The sequence below is a fragment of the Zootermopsis nevadensis genome, unplaced genomic scaffold (genome assembly GCF_977971745.1).
Source record: "Zootermopsis nevadensis isolate Lab colony 2312 unplaced genomic scaffold, Znev_1.0 Znev_ptg000029l, whole genome shotgun sequence".
NCBI lineage: Eukaryota > Metazoa > Arthropoda > Insecta > Blattodea > Termopsidae > Zootermopsis > Zootermopsis nevadensis.
Window position 1 is genome coordinate 313,448 of NW_028259161.1, and position 22,010 is coordinate 335,457.

The following is a 22,010-nucleotide window of genomic DNA, read 5'->3' on the forward strand; positions in this document are numbered from 1 at the left end:
ACCCAAATCGTGTGTTTTTGTTTGTAGTCTGTGACATAATAATCAACACGAGCATCGGTAGAATAGTGGTTTTTGGGGTTATTGTAACGTGTAGTCGCATAAGTTTACCGACATAACAAAGAATCTTGCTGCGTCCATTACCAAGGCGTCGAGATGACCAGTAAGATAGCCATCTTCATACTCACAGCCGTGAGAACGTGAAATCTTACTAAGAACCGTACATCTCATATTAAGAACAGTAATGGCAGCCACGCTGTTAATTGATAGAACGGGAAAGATCATTCTTAGGGGACTGTTTGTTGCAGAAAGGTATATACAGTCTGACAGGTAATTCCGCAATGAATGTCATTGCTATGTTAAATGATACATAAATGCACGTGGTTAGGTTTGTAGGATTTGAGGTTTTCACGGCGTGAAGATGGCCGTCTTCTGGGTTCTTGCGCCGTGTAGTCTGGTAGAAGTTTACCGACGTTTCAGAGGTCCTTGTCACTATCATCAGGACACTCATCGCCCTGATTATGGAGGCAGCAAGGACCTCTGAAATGTCGGTAAATTTCTACCAGACTACACAGCGCAACAACCCAGATGACAGCAATCTTCTCATTACAGGTTACAAGTTTATGGTGTATACAGTACACTTAATTTGGGTAGAATTGTTTGCATTGGAATTTCAAATATTTTACTACCCTTCTTACTTAGGGCAGAACAGCAGCAGTGAAACAATTTCAGCAGTTGGTGACTCTGACAATGAGGATGTGGACATCAGCGGATGTAACACGGGATGGGCTGATGCTATGTCCCGAGTTCTTAGGTCGAAGAAACCTAAAAAAAGCCGGTCTGTCGTCTTGTCTAGAGCCAAGAAGTTGAATGATGCAGCCAAAACAGTAAAGGAAGAAGATACAGAGTTAGAGGTAGGAGACATCAAGCCCAGGATTTCAAGTCTGAATGAACAACGCTCTAGAAGGAAGGTTGGTAATCATGTACATGTAATTTGGCTATCTTTTTGCAGTAGTAGTTTAAACTTTTGATAACTGTTCTGTAATAATTTTTTTGTAAATTTTTCTCAGCAAGAGCAGAAGTCCAAGTGCAGAGTAAAGCCAAATATTCTGGACCATGACTATGAGAGAAGGCTGAACAGGATTGCAACCAGGTATTTACATGCCTCATTCCTTTCCACACTTGTGCCTGGTCACTGCTCATGTCTGACATTAGGGTCAGAATCTTTTATGAGGCCTCAACTTGGGTAACATGTTTTCTTTATATTTGGGTGTCATGGAGAAAATAAAACTACTTAACAGACCAAGCGTCTTCAGCAATGGATGTAACAATTGTCAGATTTGAAGTTCTCACAGTGATGAAGAGGACATTGTTCTTATGGATTGTGACTATGAGTCCACATGGCACTAGAACCCAGACATAATGTAACTTATTCTAATCTAATCAGAACTTAATGGTTCACAGTATAACCTAACCTAAGCTAACTTAGAAGGAATATGAGAATAACACTGACAATGCAATGGCTTACAGGGGTGTGGTGCAACTGTTTAATGCAGTACGCCAGCAACAGAAGAGTCTGGAGTGTCAGCTGAAGGAGGCCGGTAGTTCAGAGAGAAAGAGGGATAAAGTAATGAAGTCACTGGACAAGCGAGCATTCATCGATATCCTGCTGGGCAGTTCTCGCAGTGAACCTGTGGACAGTCCTGTGAAGTTAGAGGCTGAAATTAAGGTAAGAAAGGCACAAACTATCATGCTCTTTGAAGGTGTAATGTAAGGTTTTTTTATATTCCTGAATTATGTTGCAGAGGGAGGAGGAGGAGGAACAGTACAATACATGGCATGTCCTGCGTGATGACTTCATGTTAGGAACAGCTCGACTTAAGGACTGGGACAAGACTGATGCACCCACGTAAAGACTGAGTGGCTGCAGTGTTGTTAGTTCTTCATGAAATTAAATGTTGTAAATTGTTCCTAAAATTCATGTCTGAAGTATTTCATTGCAGGTCAATCTGGGTTAAGGGCCAGAAAGTGTAAGTTTTGAAAATGTCTGTTCCTGTATCAAAAAAGTCTTTGAGATAAAGTTTTTAGAGATTTTATTATGCGTTTTAATAACATAAGGGTGAAAGTCACCTGAAAGGCATATTTATAACACAGCAAATTTGGCAAATGTTAAGGTGCCTTTATTCATTGTGTATGGTGGTTGTAGCTTTGTCTTCAAGTTCATGAAGGAAAAGCACACAACAGTGATGCACTAAATTGAGTGGCAGGGTTACCAACGTCTCCAAACTAAGTTCTTTTACCTAAAGCAGAAACGAATGAATTCAGCAGCCTTCTTGGTTCGAAACCTGAATTACATGACAGATTGCAGATTTACTTCAACAAATGAATGGCTGTGATTTACAAATAATGTCCTGCTCTGTGTAATGAAATTCACATACTTACAAGCATCATTAGAATGTTTTCATAAGGCAGCATAGTAGCAAGATTGCCAATTCTCTCAGATTGTGTGCCAGTTAATGATAATCCAGTCCACACACCAATGCCAGTGAAATGTGGTTTTTATGCTGACCATCAGTCAACGGACAACACTAAGGGGCATGCCGTCAAGTACAGGTACTGCATTGTCCATTGTAGATCTGTACGTGGCACGACATCTGTAATCCAGTTCAAAATCATTATATGAGAACTGGCAATCCTAAACAGTAAAACAAATACAAGCAGCGTAGTTGAACACACATTAGTCGGAGTAGTAGAAGCCCTTCTGCACTGGTTGTTTTGTTAAAATCAGGTACAATATGGTTTGATGCAGCAGCTCACAAATTTTTGATCTGTCCTTATGTTGAGCTGGGCAGACTGTATACCTGTCATAACAAGTGGAGCTGGTTAATACACTGAGATCACTGTGCGTGGTAGTATCTTGTAGTCTGCTGGTCAGTGGACACTAGTGAGTAATTAATGTGGTATATGTTGGCAAGAGATAACATTGAGGCTTGTGTGTAGAAGGTGCCAACTGGATACAAGGGCAGCCAAACTTAATCTAGGAAATTATTATTTTGTATATCTTGATGCACGTTTATAATCTTCTACATGTTATCTCCTATCAAGCCAGAGCTTAAATACATATCTGTGCAGCCCTCATGCTGTTATCCATTAGCTGAACCAAGTTGCATTTTACTAACTTCCCAACATGAAGACCTTAGCATGAAAGAGTTCTTCACACTTCAGAATTTTGTATTAGCTCTGTGTACGATACAGAGTCTAAATATGATAGCACACAGTACATGTTGCAGGACACCAGTTGGATCACCCTGTATTATGCAGCAGTCATACTGTGCACACAAAACTCAGCCCTCATGTCCTTCAACAGGCTGCAACACAAGCAATATTAAAACCAAAACAAGGTCTGCAATGGTTTTATCACAAGAGAATGAATGATCTTGGTAGAAGCCAAAAGCTGTCGCCTGTAGCAACAGACCCATTCAGCTGTCTTATTTGTAATAAATGAACAAGAGATAAAACCAAAACTGACAAGTCCAGTCTACATATAGTACCAATACCAAACGGCTTCTCACGCCAAGTGGCCAACATAGTACTAGTACAAACTCAACGTCCAAAAATTAGCAAAAATGAAACTGCAGTATTGGAATCAAGTTCTGAGTGAGAAACCCCTATGAATGTAATCTCAGTGCAGAGTACAGCAAGGTTATGCTTTCACAAATGACTTGCTGAACATCCATAAACCAAGCCTTTCGTTGTCACTCATAACACAACTGCACTGAAGTAGGAATCATTTTCTGTACAGGATTCCAGCAGTGCAGTAAAAACTGGATGGGTAATCACAGCAAAACTGCAAAATGTATGCTTAGAGGACCAGGCATCAGACAGGAAATGCCACCAAGTCTTGACAGTTTACTACGAGAAATGTGATGTAGGCCTCTGTTCGGGGTGCATTTTGAAAAATACTGTACAAAGGCGAATCACTGGGAGTAATTTTCTGAGAAAGCTGTGCTTTATGAATATGTGTTTATTAGTAAATAGCTATACTATGATACAATGATCAAGTTTTCTAACTGTGGTATTAACGATATATAACGATCATCAAAATGTAAGCAACCCATTTTTATCTTGAAACTGCTTTTGTGTGTGAAAAATCCACACGTTTATGATGATAAACTATATATATATATATTTTTACCTTCCGTTATACTACGGTGGAGATTTTTAACATTTGAACACCCCCGGCCTGAACATGTCAACAGACAACTGGAAATATTGCAGCAGCCTTCAATTACCTGAATCAATTTTGCATGTGCACTCTGCATTTCCTGCCTTTTGGTCTTCCAGTAATTTTGCAGATGCTTGTGGCTATATCTCCAAAGTTGCATGCCATACAAACGATGCTCTTTCAGTATTGGCTGAGGTAGGAGAGGACCTGAAAGTTATAATTTGCAGATAGGTGAGTGATCAAATAGCCTGCTATTAACACAGACTTAACTCCCTCACATGCTTGACAATAAAGTCAGAGAAGCACCAAGTTACTATCCTAACCAAATAAGTGCTTCAAAAGCAGAAAAAGTTATGAATAAAAGGAGAGCAACTGATATTGTGACGGAGCACATCACATGCACGTCCAGTGCCAGGCATTCACTCATACACACATGCGCACACCCCCTCGTATCACCGTCACTTTATATGATCACACTCTACTCTCCCGGATTTCTCCTGGCTGGTACTCTTCAATCACAGTTTCTGGTGACTCTTGTGATTGGATTTCATCATATGATGGTGGCAGATCAGCAAAACTTTCACATCCAAAAATTGATTCATAGGTTGGAGGGAGGAGTCCACTGAGTGTAGGTGAGATGCAGCCATCCTTGCTGTTGGTCTCAGAGTCCACATCCAGGATACTGGGGCTGCTGTCTGCAAGGCTGTTGAGCGTGACAGTGGGCGTGCATCGCTCTTGGGCCTGCACAACATTTTCCCCAAGCTCAATAAGGTCAAGTCCACTTCTGTCTGCTTGTAGTTGTGCAAACACAGAACCATCCACCACAAGCATGCGGCCATAAGGCAGCAAGATTATTGTTGGGGTGGCCACCATGCCCTGGTCCACACTCAGCCCTATGTTAGATGCTGGTGCTTCAATATCTCCCTGACTGCTCGCTCTGTTGATGTAGCAACAGGAACAGCAGCGACGACGGCAGAAAGAGCGACAACAGGGCGCCCCCCAACAGCAGTAAGCAAGAATGAAGCACAGTACTGCAATCATTACTAGCAGGGCTGCCAACCCCTGGCCCTGCTGTGTGTGCACTGCAGTGCTCCCACCTCCAGATGAGGAACCCATCTTTCCTGCAAACATACAAACTTGACAGATTAACTGAGCCAATGGACTGAAGAAACGGGGATGGGTAAAATTTGGGAACGACAGGATTATGCTGAAGACAACACCTGTTGCCAAGAGACTAAAACACGAGGAACTAGATATATAGATGAATCCTCTAATTTCAACCTACAATTGCACAGAATGCCCCATCCTGTAGTCTGTGCTATTATTTGATAGGTACCATCTTAAACCAAGATGTATGTAACCTAGAATATTAATATGTTATGCCTATACGTTTTGTCTGAAACATTTTTGCTCAACTGTATATTTATTGAAATATGTCTACAAATGTATTTAGGTCTTCACATACCACACTGTACAGAACACAACTATTTATGTAATTTTGATCTATACCTTTTATTTACTAGAAGCAGTATGAACTGTGTTCAGATGTTCAAACAGTTGAGTGATTTGTCTCAGAACACAACAGATATCTTGCTTTGCTTCATAGAAAAATGTAACTGCCTCAAATCAAGAAGACAATTCTGAAAAGTGAGTGCCACATTCAATACCAGCAGTACGAAAGTGTGAATTTATGCAAAGGTGTCCATCTACTGAACGAAGAATACAAAACTACCTCATGAGTGTCAAAGCTCACCATATTGATTGGTTTGTCGCAGAGCCTCCATGTTCACATCCGTCGGCTGCAAGGAACAACAAACAGTTTCACATCCCCGATGTTCACGTATTGCAGACACTAATTTAGCAAAGCCATGCTGCATGCATTCAACTGAATCTGAATTTTACATCATGTGGACTGGAATGGTATTTACATTGTCCTTGTACTAAATTTAATTGTCATCCAAGTGACAGAACATATTGACTGATTACCTCTTCATTACACGTTCACTTTTTTCCCCAATACAAAGAGCAGATACCAATTTATTCATTACAGAAGCACAATGTAATATTACTGTCCTGACAATCAATCTAATTTGCATGACAGGTCCTGCATTAAACAGAAATCTGCCCTTGTTGGTCAGTGTTCCTGGTCCTTAGAATACGGTGTAAAATTACGCCCAGATGAATGGAAATTAAAACAAAACGTCACGTAAAATACTCGTGAGTATGTATTGTTTTATCTTCGTATAATTTTGTACCGTGCTGTATTTCTTGGATGTATCTGAAAGAACATTCTTGTCACCAATAAAGAACCGATCGAACTGTCAACAGAATGCGAGCACATTAACTACAGTAACGCAGGAATTCAACTCACATGGTTCAATCCAATCGATACGGTAGTAGCCGCTGCTGCTGCAGTCAACAAGCGGCAGGGCCTGTCTTCACGTCTCCAAACTCTTTCTCAGAGGCTTACCGACCAAGATACTCTACGCACTGGCCGTTATCGACTGCCCCGCCCCGCAGTTATCCATCAACTTCACATCACCACAATCAACGAAGTTCCCAATTTCAATATTCTTACGTACATGCGTAACGTTATCCTTCATCAATATTTCCTTACACATTCTGCATGCATTTCTTGTTTTCGCCATACCAGCCTTAATTTAACATTATTCTGAGCCATACAGGCCTTGCTACTGCCGTACACGTGTTCGAATCCCGTATCTGAGTACGCTAACTTCATGGAATCACATCACAGAGACACGTGTCTGTATTTGAACCTACGTTTCTCCAAGGAAATCTTCAAACGGTTTTCTAAGTAAGTAGTACTTGAGATTCTCACGGCGGTGGGTACGAAGTTGGCTGTCTTCCGGGTTGCCGCGCCGTGTAATCTGGTAGAAATTTACCGACGTTTTAGAGGTTCTTGCCGCCTGGCTCCCAGGCCCTCTCCCGACCCTGCTCCCAACTGGCCTGGCCAAGGTTCTGCTTTGACTAACGGGTTCGCATATCTCAAACCGATTCCTCGGGCGCGGCTTACACATCGTCCTGATAATGCAGGTAGCAATAACGTCTGAAACGTCGGTAAATTTCTACCAGATCACAAGCCATTACAATCCAGAAGACAAAACATCTTCAAAAGGGTTTACCATCAATCTGATGCTGCCCTGTAGTGGGTTCTGGTCCCAGGATTTTAAATGAAAGTATATGAATAAATATTGATTACAATAAACTCACGCATTGCAGTCTTGTCTGACCTTGGATGGATGCTTGGGGACAGAACAGGGACGGGACGAAGAGAGGAATGGACGTGCTGCAAAAGTAAGAAAATTCAATGTCACAGTACGCCAAGCTCGTCATATAATTATTATCAACAGTGAATAACACGTTTCACACATCATTAGCCTTGATATTATTTGTTGCTGACACAAACCAAACGTTGCGGAGCTACGTGCATTTAACGGCAGGAAAGATGGTAAAGATAAACTGGAAACGGTCGCTTATTTCAAAAAAAGAAACTTGTGCGTACAAAAGCTAGATTCCAAAACTAATATGCATTACAAAGTAAGCGCAGGCCAGACAAGTATATGCTTTAATTGGAACCGCTGTCTTCATTGCAGACATCAAGGATAAATGAGAAATACAGCCTCCCAGAAATAACTCTGCATGAGATGTGTCTGGCTGAGGATAGGGCCCAAAGATAATTTTTGTGAGCAACGAAATGAAAGTTAAGAATCTACAAAAGACAGAACCAACTACGGTCACTCAAATTACTTGTTTAGTCTGCAGTGCGAATGCTACTTGAGGCATGGACAGACAGGGGGGGCCATGTGATGGGCTGATCCCCCATTAAAGGAGTCCAACTAAGAGTTCTCCATCACACCTGTGTGGTGTGAAGTTTCCATGACTCCTGCATGAGAGGTCTCTCATCCAGGACTGAGCCAGCTGAATCAGATCCTAAAAAGCCATGTCTGTTGCTAAATAATGTACACAGCACTGTTATTCAGTGGACAAGTGACTGCTGGGGTATCAAGCTCATGACCATTCATTCATTACCTTTTTCTGGGGGTTTTGCTATGGGCTACACAAACAAGAAAATAAAACATGTGAGGAAACCAGAGAGTATGGATTCATACAAACAAGTATTACTTGTGTTTTACTTCATGTACAATTTCCATACTTTACAAATCCACGAGTTTCTTTTCTGTTCATCTACGAATGTCACTGGCTTCAGTACTTACTTACAAATTCTGGAAGATGAGCCAAGTATGGATGCAGTTTATGTAGATTCCAGTACAGGATCTGCAAATGAGGCATGATGTCTGGGTCTGACATTACAATCTGCATACAGAGAAAACAAAACATAATACCCTGTGGTTTTCTCCCCATTAGTAGTCGCATAAAATATTGTTCATTAATACCGTAGAGAGAAAAGTGAAATCAGAATGGGACTTGGGGCCTTTAATCACATGTTCAAAAATCATGTCAGTGAGTTTAGCGTTCTCTACCTTGAATTGAGAATGTTATCAATCACGACAAGTCACGGTCAGCGCCTGTGACGTCACATCATGCCTCTGTGGCATTATTCTAATGCATCCAGGTTCAAGAATGAATGCTACTTATTTATGGTTTATTTAGGATGAAACCAAGTGACTTCGCAAGACCCCACTAAGCAAACCACTGTACTTCACACAAAGTGTAAGACTGCTACAGAAGGCGGTTGTCAATCACCTGACCCTCTAGTGAACTATTTCCAATAGCCTCTCCTACACAATGGTATATCCTGTTTTCATGAAAAAGTCTCTGACACTCAAGTTATAGGCATGTAAGTGTTACATCAGTCCTGGAGCAAAAGCTAGACACAGAGCCTGTCCATCAAAGACATCTCCATACTTTCTGCATAGCAACCGATTGCTCTCGTGGTGTGAAGGGCTCTGCTTTGTGATATCCACATCTCAACAGGCCTGATACTGGAAGGGACGATGATTAGTGAATGATCAATGCAAAAGGGAGCAGTCATGCCATAGTTCAAGCTGCTATCCTGTTATTTGCCTGGAGGAACTATGGGAAGCCATGATAAACCTGTGGGAATAGTTAAGTCTCCAGGTCAAGATTTGAATCGAGGACCTCCAGACTATGAAGCATGACTACAGTGGAGCAGATTTACAATATTTTCCAAACTGTTGTAACAGAAGTGAAGACATGCCTGAACTAAAGTTTTCCTTTTTCCAAAAATGAATAGGATTTTTGCTCTGCTTGCATTTCTGAAGAAAATTTTCACAATTTATGAAATATCTTCCAGTACTATTAGTTCAAACTAACACCACATACAGTCACTTCCTTACATTACTATTCTTACCAGCCTTGCACATTCATCCCCTTTTAGTTATTTAATGCTCTGTGTGATTTCTTTTGACAGGGCACTCATGGACTGTCAGAGAACTGGACAAAGCTTACAACCATATCTTGATCACAGAAGTAATGAACAGAACAGCAGACAGGAGTGAAATTACAACCCACCCTCATGAAAATGTCAAAGGATGATAATGAACTCAGTTGAAAAGCATTTGTATGGTGCAGTAATTTGGGAATGTGCACAGAATGGAACACAGGTCAGGAAGATGAAGAAATGACTCATTAGATTGGGTGAGGAGATACTGAGGAATGCCATGTAAATTATGACAGGTCCTAGAAAAATGGAGTAATTCAACATGAAGAATAAGACAGTGAATTCTTTCTGCTTTTGTACAAACCATTATGTTTATTTCAAATAATACAATAAAGAATCCCATTATAAAAATAATATTAAAATGTATTATTGGGGGGGGAATTCCACAGAAAAAACAGTAACATGCATGAGGCTGATGGTAACAGCAAAAATACTAATACAGATCTCAGTGTCCACAAGAAACTTGTCAAATATTCATTGGCTGATCTTCATGGAGTAACACCAAATTCAAGATCAAGGACAGGAAGGAATGCAATTTATTCCACACAGAGTTCAAAGCTCTCGATCTCACTGAACTGTGCCCTCACATTGGCAACCCACTTCTTGATGGTCCTCTCCTGCAACATGAGACCCAGGGGACTTCACTCCCACACACGTAACTATTTTGCACACACAACTCATCACACTGAAGAGATCCAATATTAGTGTATCACAATGAGAGACCATGACTAACTTCATGCCAATGCCAATTCACATCCTCACAACTAGTTTCTTAACTTAAAGAGAATTGTTCACTCGATATTTTATCATCACAAAATATATAGAACACAGTATTCAACTAGAGACAATATATCATTATAAAGCTTTTTAACAATGGTCCACAAAGACTATTTATGATGCTGTCAGGACACTTTAATTTTTAATTGTTAAATAACAGGCAATGGATAATGTTTTAACAAAACACCACTAAAAGTATATACAAGTAAAACAAGGTGAGAATATTCAATTACTCCATACCAACTGATCCCCCCTCACATTTGAAATACAATACTAAACTGTAAAGCCAATTCTGCCTTCAGCAACATATAAACTGGATCAGTCTTTGGCAAATTCTACACTGTAACTTTGCCATGTTAAAATAGTGAACTACAGTCACAGAGACTGCTCACAGAACCAAAATTCCATTCAGGTCAACTTCTATTATGATTCAATGTTATGCACAAATCTGTAAGCTACATCATTATAAACACCAAGAAACCTACAGTCCTGCACAGACACACACAGATTTTTTAATGCACACTACTTAATTAAAAATGGAATATTTAAATCTGGTTTATTAAAATATAAATGATATGTAATACATAATGGACCCATTATGGTAACTCAGTTTCTCACAGAGGCATACGAAACATGAAATGTCCCAATTTATAATTACTTACCTAAACTTCCTTTTAACATTATCCACATTGACCACAGCTCATTAAGGTTGCTATGCACCAACTGTGGTCTGCTAGGTGACAATGCTGCATGGTCTTCACAGTCATGAGAACCTCAAATCTTAGTTAAATTACATCTTCATATATTATCCATTACAATCACAACAAAGAAATAAGCCAATGGGATGTGGCTTCACACAAGAGGAACATGTATTGTAATACCACAGTAAAAATTAAACACAGCTGGAAGAAGAAGTTCAGCCATTCAAACTGATGACAATGCTGTTTGCCACTGATACCACAAAGTCAATGGAGAAGTGAAATTTCTGTCTTTCCATGGCTAGCAAGTTGTGTGTCAATTTGCAAAGTTAGGCAGACCTTAAAACTCAATAGATGAAGGAAAACTTAACCCATCTTCAAAACTGAGACAAAAAATTCCAAAAATAAACCTACATACTACTGTTACTACTGACCTCCTTTATTTTGGCCTTCTTACTCCTCTTAGCTCGTGTCTTGTTACATTCTTTACTCTCACTCAAGGCCTCCCCTTCACAACGTGACTGCCGACATAATCTGCCGGCCCGCTCATAGGACCTGCGTGGTCGCTGTAATACATAAGCCCATACCTGGTTCAGTGTTCAATATACATTAAGAATCCCAATGAAGCCAGCACCTTAAAAACCAACATTTGCATTCTTTTTAAGGACAAGTCGCATGGATCAAGATTCTAGGATGTGGAACCTGGTGAAGGAAACCACAATAACGTGTGGGACACTTACCTTCACAAAGTGCTGCATTGGGACATTCTCATCCATGAACAAAACGGAAGTAGAAGAGTTGTGAGCTCCCCTGACAGCATCTGATGCAACTGGCATTTCTGAGACAGCTGGCTTAGACATAAGAGTAGTTTCTGTCTTTGGCCCTTTGTTTACCAACCTAAATGGTTTAGCATGTGGTCTTGTGAAACTTGGTTTCAGGTTTGGAGTGGAGCTCACTGCAAATGGGACTGATACAACAGGCTTCAAGCTTGTGGCCATCTTCACAGGAGACAATGACAACCGTAGGTCATCTTCTGATTCTTCATCAAAACCAAAGTAGTTATCAACAGTGAAGGTGTCTACTGACTGGATGCCATGAGTGCATGGTTGTTGAAGTTTCACAGAGATTCCTGGCTGTGAAGAGTGTTGCTCAGTGACAATGAATGAAGATGAGACCTGCTCAGGCTCAGCTTCACCAACACTAATCTTCAAATTGGAGTCCCCTGTCATATTTCTACAAATTTCTGGTTTCTGCTGAACCATGGCAGCAGTGTCATGCCTGTCTGCCATAGGAATAAAGTTCTTTAGTAGGCTGGGACTTGGACGCCCTACTTGAAGGAGTCAAAATGGGAATCACTGAAATGGTACTTCTGTTCTGAAAATAAGAAAACCAGTCCTTGAAACACCACATATCACTTTCCTGCAAACATAACCAGAGAGGGAAAATATATCTATAACAATACTCATCATGTCACAAATTTCACATCCACATTACGTTGGACATCACATACCAACTACAAACTGTACTCCACCGAATTTCTATTGAAATTGTACCACCTGGTTTGATTTCATAACCTGCACTCATATTAATAATTATTTATGAAAATGTTCCAAGAAATAAAAAATTAAGTCCATACATAAAAAAATATGCTTCCCTTACAAGAACTATATACAGAAAGCTGATTAAAGTTGCCTAACCAATAAGCTGACAAACAGAAACCTGGAAACACGTTAAATGATAAGTAACACTGCCTATGTTCCCTGCCATCACCTGCAAGCCCTTTCCCAATTCAAAAAGCACCATTACCAAAATTATTAAATCTTTAAAGAAACACTTCTTTTACATCCGGAAGATGCACTACTGTTCACAAGAACCCACAACTTCCAGTAATTCAAATTAAATGAACTTTTGAATAACATAGCATTACAATAACTGGTTTATATAAATCACTAAGTATACCACAGATAATAAATGCAGATGGGTAATTCAGTTAAATGTTGCAATGCGTGTGACGGTTGACGATAAAAACGAGTTGGCCGTAACTGCAGTCTGATTGAAATTGACCGACAAGGATGCAACTTAACAATCATATGGCCCCTGCTTTTCATAATATATATATATTCATCACCTCCCTTCAACAATAAACACCTTATCAGATCCCATAAAACTTGCTGATGACACTAGTGCGATAATTCCTAGTAAACATTTTGATGACTTCTGTGCAAGATCAGTTCTCCGCCATTTTAAACAAGGAACATTTTTCGCCCCACCTCCGTAAAGTCCACATAATTGCAATATTTCTGTGAATAACTGTGTTATAAACTCACTTTGGTTATGTACATATTTTTCTTTGATAATAATATTACATATTTATAAATTGAAAGCATATAAATTTCTTTCTTGTGTAATTATTTGTTCGGGAATACTTTAGTTGATTTCAAATTACTATTATGTTTATATTCATGGTTTGAGCGTATGAAGGATCTCTGGAATGTAAATAAATTCTGCTTTATTCTGTTCTGAATTAAATTTAACCTAACATTTGTATAAATACTAATTTGTATTATGTACAATATACTTTTCCAATCTAATGTAATTGGTTAACAAAGAAGGTTGCAGTAAACAGGTTGCATTGCATGCATAAACGAAGACATTTAGGTTAGAATACCTCAAGAGAAGAGATAACATGAGATTCGAAAATGGATAATAAACTCTGTATTCACCAGGCTTAAGATAGTGGCCAGTGAGAAGCCTGCTTAGTGCTGGTGATCTGTCTTTGGGTTTCATTTCATCAGTTACCAACTACTATCAACTGCTTATGACCTGGGGGGGGGGGGGGGGGTGTTTGTTAATAAAACACTCAGAAAAATATGAATGTTTTATTGTGATGTTGTAGTGATGTGAACAACATAGTGATGGCAAGTGTTGTGCTGAAGTTGCTGAGTACCAAAATGTGTCAGATGTGTATTCTACCTCGAGCCCAACTGTTGCGTCCAGGGCTGCTGGGATGGGTCGCATCTCTAGACTACAGCATGGACCAGGGGCAAAAACCCCAGGAACTACTGCAGAGTATGCTGCAAAAGAAGAAGCAACACTTCAAGGAGAGTGGGCAGATACTGCTCAAGGACATCAAGGAAACTCGTGACAAAGTAAAGGAGAAGATGGAAGAGATCGTTGAGGCAAGGCGGTGTTACTTTTGTACTATGTCATGAGCTATAGTAACTCAATAAAGTGATGATTACAGTTGGTCTAGCTTGGGACTGTTTCATATAAGGAGAGTAAGAATTTTTTTGTTCACATCCATTTTTAGAATGGGTCTGGTCTATTCAGCCTCTTACTTGTGATTATGTATGATTTTAAAAACAAGACAGAAAAGTCCTGCCAGCTGGTTGCTAGCCACTGAGTACCAAGTTCAGCAGTACACCCTTTTCTGTCAATAAATTAAATGAATAAATACTTATGAAAATTTTGTATAAAACACTGTAAATAACTTAAAATAATAAGCTCTGCCCAAAAATTATATCATAAAGAATAAAAATTTTAACCTTCGAGCTGATCTTAAAAAAGCCACTAGTTACACAAGTATATTCTATTCTTTCAGCTAACCAAAACTGAAAGGGAGAATTATTTAATTTTGTAATCTTTACTGTCCTATTATTGCATCTTATATGCAGTCCAATTTTATGCATCACACTAGTATACAACTAAACCATTAACCACAGACTGAAGTCCAACCAGCAGCTCTTTCTTACAGACCTTTAAACTGTTGTTTCCCATATGATAAAAGTTGAATAAGTCAGTTTCTTTATATGGCAGAACAAAATGCTGTATCCTGTCACATGTCAGCGACAGACATAACTGTACAAGTGTGAAGTGTCTTGTTTAGCGAGAGAATGTGCTGACCATCCCCAATTTGCTGTGCATCTCACGGATTGTCATTTCACCATTCCTGGGATACCTCATCTTGCAGTCTGAATACCACCTGGCACTTGGGGTGTTTGTGTTTGCCGGCATTACAGACTTGGTGAGTAGTTTCATCAGTGAAGCCACCTGAATCAAATCTGCATAACAAGTTATTTCCTTGGGGTTGCTTAGTTCACATGTGTCATGAGCATACAATTTTTTTTTTTAATTTTTGTAACTATATGAGGACCTCGGCAGTTTCGTTGTACTAGATCCTCAGTTATCCAATTGCCTGCGTTCATGAGCTTATAAACTGTTCCTGTATCGCTGCCAGGTGGACGGGTGGATTGCCCGTAATTTTGAGAGCCAGGCATCCAAAATGGGTAGCTTCCTGGACCCTATGGCTGACAAGGTTCTGATAGCAACACTGTTTCTCTCTCTCACATACATGGACTTGATACCAGGTAAACACCTCAATGACAAATGTCATTTGGTTTGTATTGTTGGCAGGTAGTATAGTTAGTGCTGTTGTCTTTGTTGCAGTGGTTCTGACGGGTGCTATCATAACAAGAGACCTGTTCCTTGTAGGAGCCGCCTTCTACGTCCGCTACAAGTCATTACCCCCCCCTGTTAGTACACTTCACATCTCATTGCAGTAGTAAGATTGCTGTATGTGAGAAGAGGCTTCAGACTTGCCAAATGTTATCTCATTCCAGAGAACGCTGAGCCGGTACTTTGACGTGACGCATGCAACGGCCCAGCTCTCCCCAACAGCCATAAGCAAGTGGAATACAGGTATGCAGCTGCTGCTGGTTGCAACCACTCTGGCAGCCCCAGTGTTCAGCTGTGTGGACCATCCTGCCCTGCATGCCATGTGGTACGTTGGCATGTCCTCAGCATTTCTGGTTTGAAGCAGTTTACTGAACAGTACAATAACAGAATTTTTATACATATTAAATATTTCATATTCCATTCAGAGCCCCTTATAAAACTGTGGCAATTCAGTTTGTCATTATAAAGTTCAGTTTTAAAAACATTTCATCATAATGTGTGAAAATAAGTTCCAGAGGATGTCATGTATAATTTATCAAAACTCGGATAAATTTTGCATGTAAACATTATGCAACAATAACCACTGTCCCACAAGTAACACAGAAGAAGTTAAGTTATGTGTCTCGTGGTTGCAGCATTTTCTGTTCAGAAAGTATTCAAAGAGTAGTACATGCACAACACACGGGGTTATTAATGAGACCTGTACAACATGCACATAGCAAGAGTAGCTTCATATTGCAGTGCAGACCATCTGTTGGACTGTAGTTTGTATTCACAAGATGGAACGTTATTTTAAGCATAGCTGCACGTTGCCTTTAAGATAGTTTAGAAATATCAGTTTCAGCTGATCATGAGTAACTGGCCCCTCATTTTTCTAGGGAACAAAGTCATAACGTCAGGTGTTGTGCTACTGTAATGATGATTATTCCATTTACTGGAATAAAAATATATCAGAGTGGTGTTGGAAATGAGGGTGACTGGTGATTCAGCCGTTCCTTCTGCAGACTGCTTTCTGACTTCCTGCACTCTTGGTATGGTTCAATGTTCTTCCTGTTTCTTTTGTCAGGTATGCAACTGCTGGTACAACATTAGCATCTGCAGTGAGCTACCTCATCTCAAAGAATACCTACAGGTTCCTGAAGCCAAAGAAATAAGTTGGGTGACTGTTAAAGATCAAAAGATTTGTATTTTATACACTGTGTTAGAGAAATAAATGATATAGCAGTGTAATATTAACAAAGCAAGGACTAGGTCCACTGCGCTACTTCAGCACGAGTATTACACTCCAACCATATACTTGGGCATCGTGTACATCTCATAAGCAAACTCCTCAATATGAGTAGGGTCAAACTCCAGACCAATGTAGTCAATCTCCAGGTGAAAGGATGCATTGATTTTGTCACTTGCTGAGATGCCCACATGGGTCACTTTGTCCAGTGGGATTGGGTTCTGTTTATCCTGGATGCGTCCCTTACTTGTCAGGAAGAACTTGGAAAATGGAATCTGGAAAGCCATCATTAAATGAGGTATTAGACAGACGAAGGTTTCAGAACCAACTGAGTTTGAGATGGTCAGAGGAATACTTATAAAATACCTAATGAAAGAGAACTCTGTGTATGTACAGCAAAATGTGACCTTCTGATGTAATTCTTCATGTGTGTTATGATTTTTTCTTGTAATTTGGCTTGAACATTTTATATTCCTTGTTTGTATTAATAATGCCAAAGAAATGCAAATGCTTGAAACATGGGCTTCCTTCTACAGCCAAAGTATATAACATGCATTGAAAGGTCAGAAATGCAGCCATCTACTGAATTCTGATATTCAGAAACCTTTATGAACCTAAGAGCAGAGAAGTCTCCACTTAATTTTGATTTGTCATCTTGCCTTCTGTGTTTTACCTTAGAAAGCTGCCAGTAGGGGCCACCCCTGGTGAAGAGTGCATACGAGTAGACATCATTCCACATTATGTCATAGTAGCCCATGGTAGCTATGTTGAGCATGTACGAGCGCCCATCACCTCGAACTCTGAGCACAATGTGGGAGTACATGCGCCAGTCAAAGTACGAATCCCGCTTGAAGGATTTCTACAACATCCAAAGTTTCAATCACTTCAAAGTTATTATTCTAGTGTTCTCCACACTACTGTCTGGGTGGCAAATTCCACTGTATAGACATCACAATGAAATGGGTCCATGAACTTCATTAATGTCAACTGCAGAACTGGGATCATCAAGAAACAAAATTAATAAAAATACATAAATAAATGGTACAGAAGTGCCAAGATACTTGAGGAATAACTTAAAACTTGATAGTATGGAAACTGGACAAAAATTCTTGTTCTACAAGGCAGCTTGCCAGGGTTTAACGCTTTCTTGGTATATTAAGAGCGATGCATGGGCAATTAGATCACATCTAAGCCATTACCTACAGATGACAAATGTAATCTACAATACCATCTTCTTTATACTCATATTTACAGTTAAACAATAGGGAGAAAAATCAGTACATGTTTTTCCAAGACCCTGAGCAATATTCAAGGGTCTGGAAAAGAAAAGTTTTTGAACCATTCATAATATGTCATGATCTACAAGCAGATTTGATTTCAAGCAGTCATATACTAATGGTGGTGGTGTCATTTTTTTGTCTTCCTGTTAGCTGTATAAAAGCATAAAGATTAAAGTAAACAGAACTAATGTTTTAGCTGATGTTTTGTATGGATGTGAACCTTGCCTGTCACCTTAAGAAAAGAACCTGAACTGAGAGAACTTCGTAATTTTTATTTTTCACCAAATATTATTAGGGTGAACAAATCAAGGAGGATATGATGAACAGGGCATGTAGTACACGTGGGGAGATGAGAAATGCATACAGAATTTAGGTTAGAAAGCCTGAAGGAAAGAGATGACTCAGAAGACCTTGGCATAGATGGAAGAGTAATATTAAAATGCATCTTAAGATAATAGGGTGTAGACTGTATTCATCTGGCTCAATACAGAAACTGGTGACAAGCCTTTGTGAAGATGGCAGTAAACCTCCAGGTTCCATCAAAGGTGGGGAATTTCTTGACTAGCTGAGATAATACTTGTTTCTCAAGGAAGATTCTACTCCAGTCATCTTGTTAGTTACTAGCCACTTGGGTCACATCAGCTGCATAAGCTCTGCATATGATTTGACCCAGGATGCAGTACTCTTTGGTTTTAGTTTACAGCCCTAGGAATGATTTTACTGAATTTGTCTATGTGGTCATTTTCCAAATCTTTCAACATAATTCAAACTCTACTGTATATAGTAATTATAATAACACTTCACACATCAAAATATTAGAAGTACTTGGTATGATGATATAGCAAGTAATGGAGCTTTTCATTTCTGTGTTTAATTTTATCCAAACATTGTTTATCAAGAAATCATCCATCAGTAAGTTACTAGTAGGATATGTGAACCATTTTCAATGATGTGGAAGATACAACTGCACTAGGTCATTTCCAGTGCCAACTACAGCAGACTATTTACCCGTGGTCTCAGTGACCGCATGTTGCAGTAGCCTGCCCTCTTGACACGTCCATCCTTAGGTACCTGTGAAGAAAGCATGCCTGTAAAGAGGCCTTTTCCTCCTTTATTGAGGGACAGTTCACAGGTGCTATGTCCCTCATTATGATCACTGTCACTGGTCGTTGTCCACCGCGACAGCGCTTCAGGTTGGTTGAACTGCCACACAATGTCGATCTCACCTGCCAACATATATTGTCACTGTCATAGCTGAAATCCAATAAGGACTCGTATAGCAATATAGCAAAAAGTTTCCTTACAATTACATTTTATACCTTCTCACTGCAGTACTTTAGTTTGTCATAATTAATCACACTGATTTTCAGTACATGATGATCAACGCTGTTCAAATGCAATAAATGACAATGATTACTGCCAGGCTCATGTTCCAATCAAGTCATCACTCCAATAATGTTTTCAAGAACTTCTATCAATATGTTGATACATTAATCAACACTGCTATCTATATGTAAGCCCAAGTAATGTATGAAGTAATGAACTTTAACCCTTCAGCTTGTAAGTCAGTAAAGTTACGAATGGCATTTAACTGTAAACACATTTCAGATCAATTGCTATGAAATAAAGCATATCTTACCTGTGGTACTATGAGGTGCAGTAAGTATAACAAGGTTATGCTATACTATATATTACAATAACAGCATACGTTAGACCGAAATATTAATTATAATCACATAAATTGGAAAAATTGTGTTGGTTTCATTGTACCACCATGTTTTGCATTATGTTATTTATAGCTGATAAAGAATTACTAAACACAGGTTGCAGGTTGTCATAGTAGTGAGTATGAAGATGTCTGTCTTCTGGGTGGTTGTATCCTGTAGTCTGGCAGCCAGCCATCTGCATTAAACAGTGTTCTCTGTATATATTCCTTCAGTTATAATGTTGATCAATATTATAGGGTATCTAGTCTGACAGTATTGAACTATTCCTAATACAAAGGTAAGTTATCAGAATCATGGCAGACTCAGACAAGAGAGTCATGTAGAGAGAGACTAATTTCAATTTTTCTATATTTTTACCCTTCAAGCCACTATTTAAATAGCTAAAACTATGGCAGTATTTAAATGGCCTGTAAGTAAGAAATTTCAAAAACACAAAGTGTAAAGTTTTTATGGTGTAATGGAGTTTACCACGTTGTTAGGTGTTTTGGTACTGTATACAGACACATCATCAACTGAAGAAGTCCATACCTTCCTTAGCACTCACCTCGTCTGTACACAAGGATGGGGTCACCTTCAAAGCGCTCTTTCATTTCATCCTTCCATAACATTATCTCACCCTTCAATTCTTTCAGTCCATCACGAATCAGCTCTGTTGTTGCATGCTTTGGTTTATCTCGAAGGTACCCGCCTTTGTGATCACGTTCCCATATAAAGCTAACACGCGTTGTGTGAATGAAACATGTAGATCTACTGCATGTCACAGCTTTCAATAAACTGTTGAATATTTTTGTGTTCATTTTCATTCAGATGAAATGTCATATGAACCTGTAACCAAACACAAGACTTTACACACATATGTTCCTAAGCAAATCAGTTGACAGTGCAGATATATATATATAGTTAGTTACAGCACAGAACAAACCAGTCACCAAATAGTGGGCAATGCCTTAGATTCTGCACATGATAAAACCTCCATTGGAAGGCAGTTTGGACATCTGTACCTACGACAAACTTAACATGACTGCCAGCATTTCAGAGTTTACACCCATTTCGGTGTGACAGGCATGCTAATATTTTTAATTACCATGACCATGCACATGTTCTAGCCATTGCTTTATACTAAAAGAACACCTCTAGGCCACTTCATGCCAATAAGCGAGGGTGAGATGGTCGAAATGAGAATTCTCTGAAAGAAGATAGTAGATAAACGAACGCTGATGTACGTCAAACATGCGTAATGCCTAGCCGCTCTGACAAAAAAAATACGGTGAAAGACGTAACAAATGAAACCTCTAGTAACTGTGGACCCTTTCCTTAAAAGAATGTATTATATGTTTTCACAAGGCTGATGTTTAGCCAAGTGCCACTGTTCGGTCCAAGTGCATCTCACCTATAATGCGGTATTTCGGTTTTTCTCTATTGTATCGCCTATTTCTTGTCTTTTTCACTAATACATAATGCTTAATATGAATTTAATTACTCACATTTAAAGCAATGTCCCATTATCTACTAAATGTGCTTCAACATTCGCATACCTGCCCGCAACCCCCACAAACTCAGTAACATACATAACATATTATTTTGAGGTTAACGAGATCCTAATAGCCACCATATATATATATATATATATATATATATATATATATATATATATATTTATTTATTTATTTATTTATTTATTGCATTATTCACACAAATGTAAAATACTACTAACAGAATCCACACATCACGACATTTTAAGTGTGCACTTAATCAACCATGAGAATTTTAAATCTCTTCCACCCATACGTAATCTATGAATATGATCCTACTTTGAAATTTTAGAAAGCAAGCAGGTGATAAAGTACGGACCAACTCTGCACATTTTAAAAGTTATTTCAATTAATAGCCAGAAGAAGCCGAAATCGTTCGACTACTACAGCAGAAAGCAATAGACATCTGAAATGCAGTTCCCCATTATAATTATTATTTAGTCTCCAGTATTAGCACTTAATACCCGCAAAGCTGTTGGCTAATTGTTTGTTCTCAATAAAATATTATGCTCTGGTTAGTAAGTAAAGTATTGCATTAGAAGTATAATTAATATCAATATGAATTTTAGTTCTCGCAATATTGTTATGCAACGTCTATGTTTTTATCACGTGGGAAAAAAAGCATCATTTACGATCTGAGGAAGTGTA

The 22,010-nt window shown here is 39.1% G+C and overlaps 4 protein-coding genes and 1 long non-coding RNA gene across 23 annotated transcripts; 3 read left to right on the top strand and 2 right to left on the bottom strand.

Annotated features, from left to right (window-relative positions):
* Window positions 1-10: 10 nt before the first annotated feature.
* Window positions 11-2,093, top strand: LOC110837881 (RRP15-like protein). 3 transcript variants are annotated; one of them, XM_022080497.1, is made up of 5 exons: window positions 11-160; window positions 700-968; window positions 1,068-1,150; window positions 1,528-1,726; window positions 1,803-2,093. In XM_022080497.1, exons 1-5 carry the CDS (start codon window positions 154-156, stop codon window positions 1,908-1,910), a joined length of 666 nt encoding a protein of 221 aa, XP_021936189.1. In that variant the 5' UTR covers window positions 11-153; the 3' UTR covers window positions 1,911-2,093. The 3 variants fall into 3 exon arrangements, with proteins under 3 accessions (XP_021936189.1, XP_021936190.1, XP_021936191.2); XM_022080498.2 differs by lacking the exon at window positions 11-160 and adding an exon at window positions 167-327; XM_022080499.2 differs by lacking the exon at window positions 11-160 and adding an exon at window positions 425-609.
* On the bottom strand, window positions 2,074-13,405 carry LOC110837877 (uncharacterized). 11 transcript variants are annotated; one of them, XR_015537610.1, is made up of 7 exons: window positions 13,289-13,405; window positions 11,881-12,514; window positions 11,575-11,706; window positions 8,462-8,557; window positions 7,454-7,529; window positions 4,290-5,343; window positions 2,074-2,651 (listed from the first exon to the last, which is right to left on the bottom strand). XR_015537610.1 is itself a non-coding variant. In XM_087357995.1 (7 exons), the coding sequence occupies exons 2-7, from the start codon at window positions 12,427-12,429 to the stop codon at window positions 5,136-5,138; spliced, it is 1,107 nt and encodes a 368-aa protein (XP_087214121.1). In that variant the 5' UTR covers window positions 12,430-12,514; window positions 13,289-13,405; the 3' UTR covers window positions 4,996-5,135. The 11 variants fall into 11 exon arrangements, 10 of the variants coding, with proteins under 10 accessions (XP_087214113.1, XP_021936180.2, XP_087214116.1 ...); XM_087357995.1 differs by lacking the exon at window positions 2,074-2,651 and adding an exon at window positions 5,976-6,021 and having other exon boundaries at window positions 4,996-5,343; XM_087357987.1 differs by having other exon boundaries at window positions 2,074-5,343.
* LOC147872229 (uncharacterized) lies at window positions 6,642-10,690 on the top strand. Its single transcript, XR_015537613.1, has 3 exons — window positions 6,642-7,037; window positions 7,463-7,537; window positions 9,636-10,690. It is a non-coding gene; the product is annotated as an uncharacterized LOC147872229 (long non-coding RNA).
* On the top strand, window positions 13,386-18,298 carry CLS (cardiolipin synthase). 2 transcript variants are annotated; one of them, XM_022080446.2, is made up of 7 exons: window positions 13,386-13,476; window positions 14,037-14,319; window positions 15,027-15,164; window positions 15,378-15,507; window positions 15,587-15,672; window positions 15,760-15,920; window positions 16,662-18,298. In XM_022080446.2, exons 2-7 carry the CDS (start codon window positions 14,056-14,058, stop codon window positions 16,747-16,749), a joined length of 867 nt encoding a protein of 288 aa, XP_021936138.1. In that variant the 5' UTR covers window positions 13,386-13,476; window positions 14,037-14,055; the 3' UTR covers window positions 16,750-18,298. The 2 variants fall into 2 exon arrangements, with proteins under 2 accessions (XP_021936138.1, XP_021936137.1); XM_022080445.2 differs by lacking the exon at window positions 13,386-13,476 and adding an exon at window positions 13,483-13,633.
* Window positions 16,762-21,965, bottom strand: CIA30 (complex I intermediate-associated protein 30). Of its 6 annotated transcripts, none has more exons than XM_022080441.2 (5): window positions 21,827-21,965; window positions 20,375-20,655; window positions 19,112-19,329; window positions 17,497-17,682; window positions 16,762-17,098 (listed from the first exon to the last, which is right to left on the bottom strand). In XM_022080441.2, the coding sequence occupies exons 2-5, from the start codon at window positions 20,631-20,633 to the stop codon at window positions 16,874-16,876; spliced, it is 888 nt and encodes a 295-aa protein (XP_021936133.1). In that variant the 5' UTR covers window positions 20,634-20,655; window positions 21,827-21,965; the 3' UTR covers window positions 16,762-16,873. The 6 variants fall into 6 exon arrangements, with proteins under 6 accessions (XP_021936133.1, XP_021936136.1, XP_021936134.1 ...); XM_022080444.2 differs by lacking the exon at window positions 21,827-21,965 and adding an exon at window positions 21,642-21,779; XM_022080442.2 differs by lacking the exon at window positions 21,827-21,965 and adding an exon at window positions 21,545-21,730.
* Window positions 21,966-22,010: the final 45 nt, after the last annotated feature.

Bases quoted from the DNA above. Each gene is read 5' to 3' on its own strand.
- LOC110837881 (XM_022080499.2), top strand. From the start codon at position 519: ATGGAGGCAGCAAGGACCTCTGAAATGTCGGTAAATTTCTACCAGACT. The intron at 969-1,067 runs GTTGGTAATCAT...AATTTTTCTCAG, and splicing joins AACAACGCTCTAGAAGGAAG to CAAGAGCAGAAGTCCAAGTG. The intron at 1,727-1,802 runs GTAAGAAAGGCA...ATTATGTTGCAG, and splicing joins AGTTAGAGGCTGAAATTAAG to AGGGAGGAGGAGGAGGAACA.
- LOC110837877 (XM_087357987.1), bottom strand. From the start codon at position 12,429: ATGGCAGACAGGCATGACACTGCTGCCATGGTTCAGCAGAAACCAGAA. The intron at 8,558-11,574 runs GTCAGTAGTAAC...CTCTGTATGCAG, and splicing joins AGAAGGCCAAAATAAAGGAG to ATTGTAATGTCAGACCCAGA. The intron at 5,344-7,453 runs GTGAGTTTATTG...GTATGTTTGCAG, and splicing joins GTCAGACAAGACTGCAATGC to GAAAGATGGGTTCCTCATCT.
- CLS (XM_022080446.2), top strand. From the start codon at position 14,056: ATGGCAAGTGTTGTGCTGAAGTTGCTGAGTACCAAAATGTGTCAGATG. The intron at 15,508-15,586 runs GTAAACACCTCA...TCTTTGTTGCAG, and splicing joins ATACATGGACTTGATACCAG to TGGTTCTGACGGGTGCTATC. The intron at 15,921-16,661 runs GTACGTTGGCAT...TTCTTTTGTCAG, and splicing joins CCTGCCCTGCATGCCATGTG to GTATGCAACTGCTGGTACAA.
- CIA30 (XM_022080441.2), bottom strand. From the start codon at position 20,633: ATGAAAATGAACACAAAAATATTCAACAGTTTATTGAAAGCTGTGACA. The intron at 17,683-19,111 runs GTAAATAGTCTG...TGGATGTTGTAG, and splicing joins TGCGGTCACTGAGACCACGG to AAATCCTTCAAGCGGGATTC. The intron at 17,099-17,496 runs GTAAAACACAGA...ATGGCTTTCCAG, and splicing joins CCTACTGGCAGCTTTCTAAG to ATTCCATTTTCCAAGTTCTT.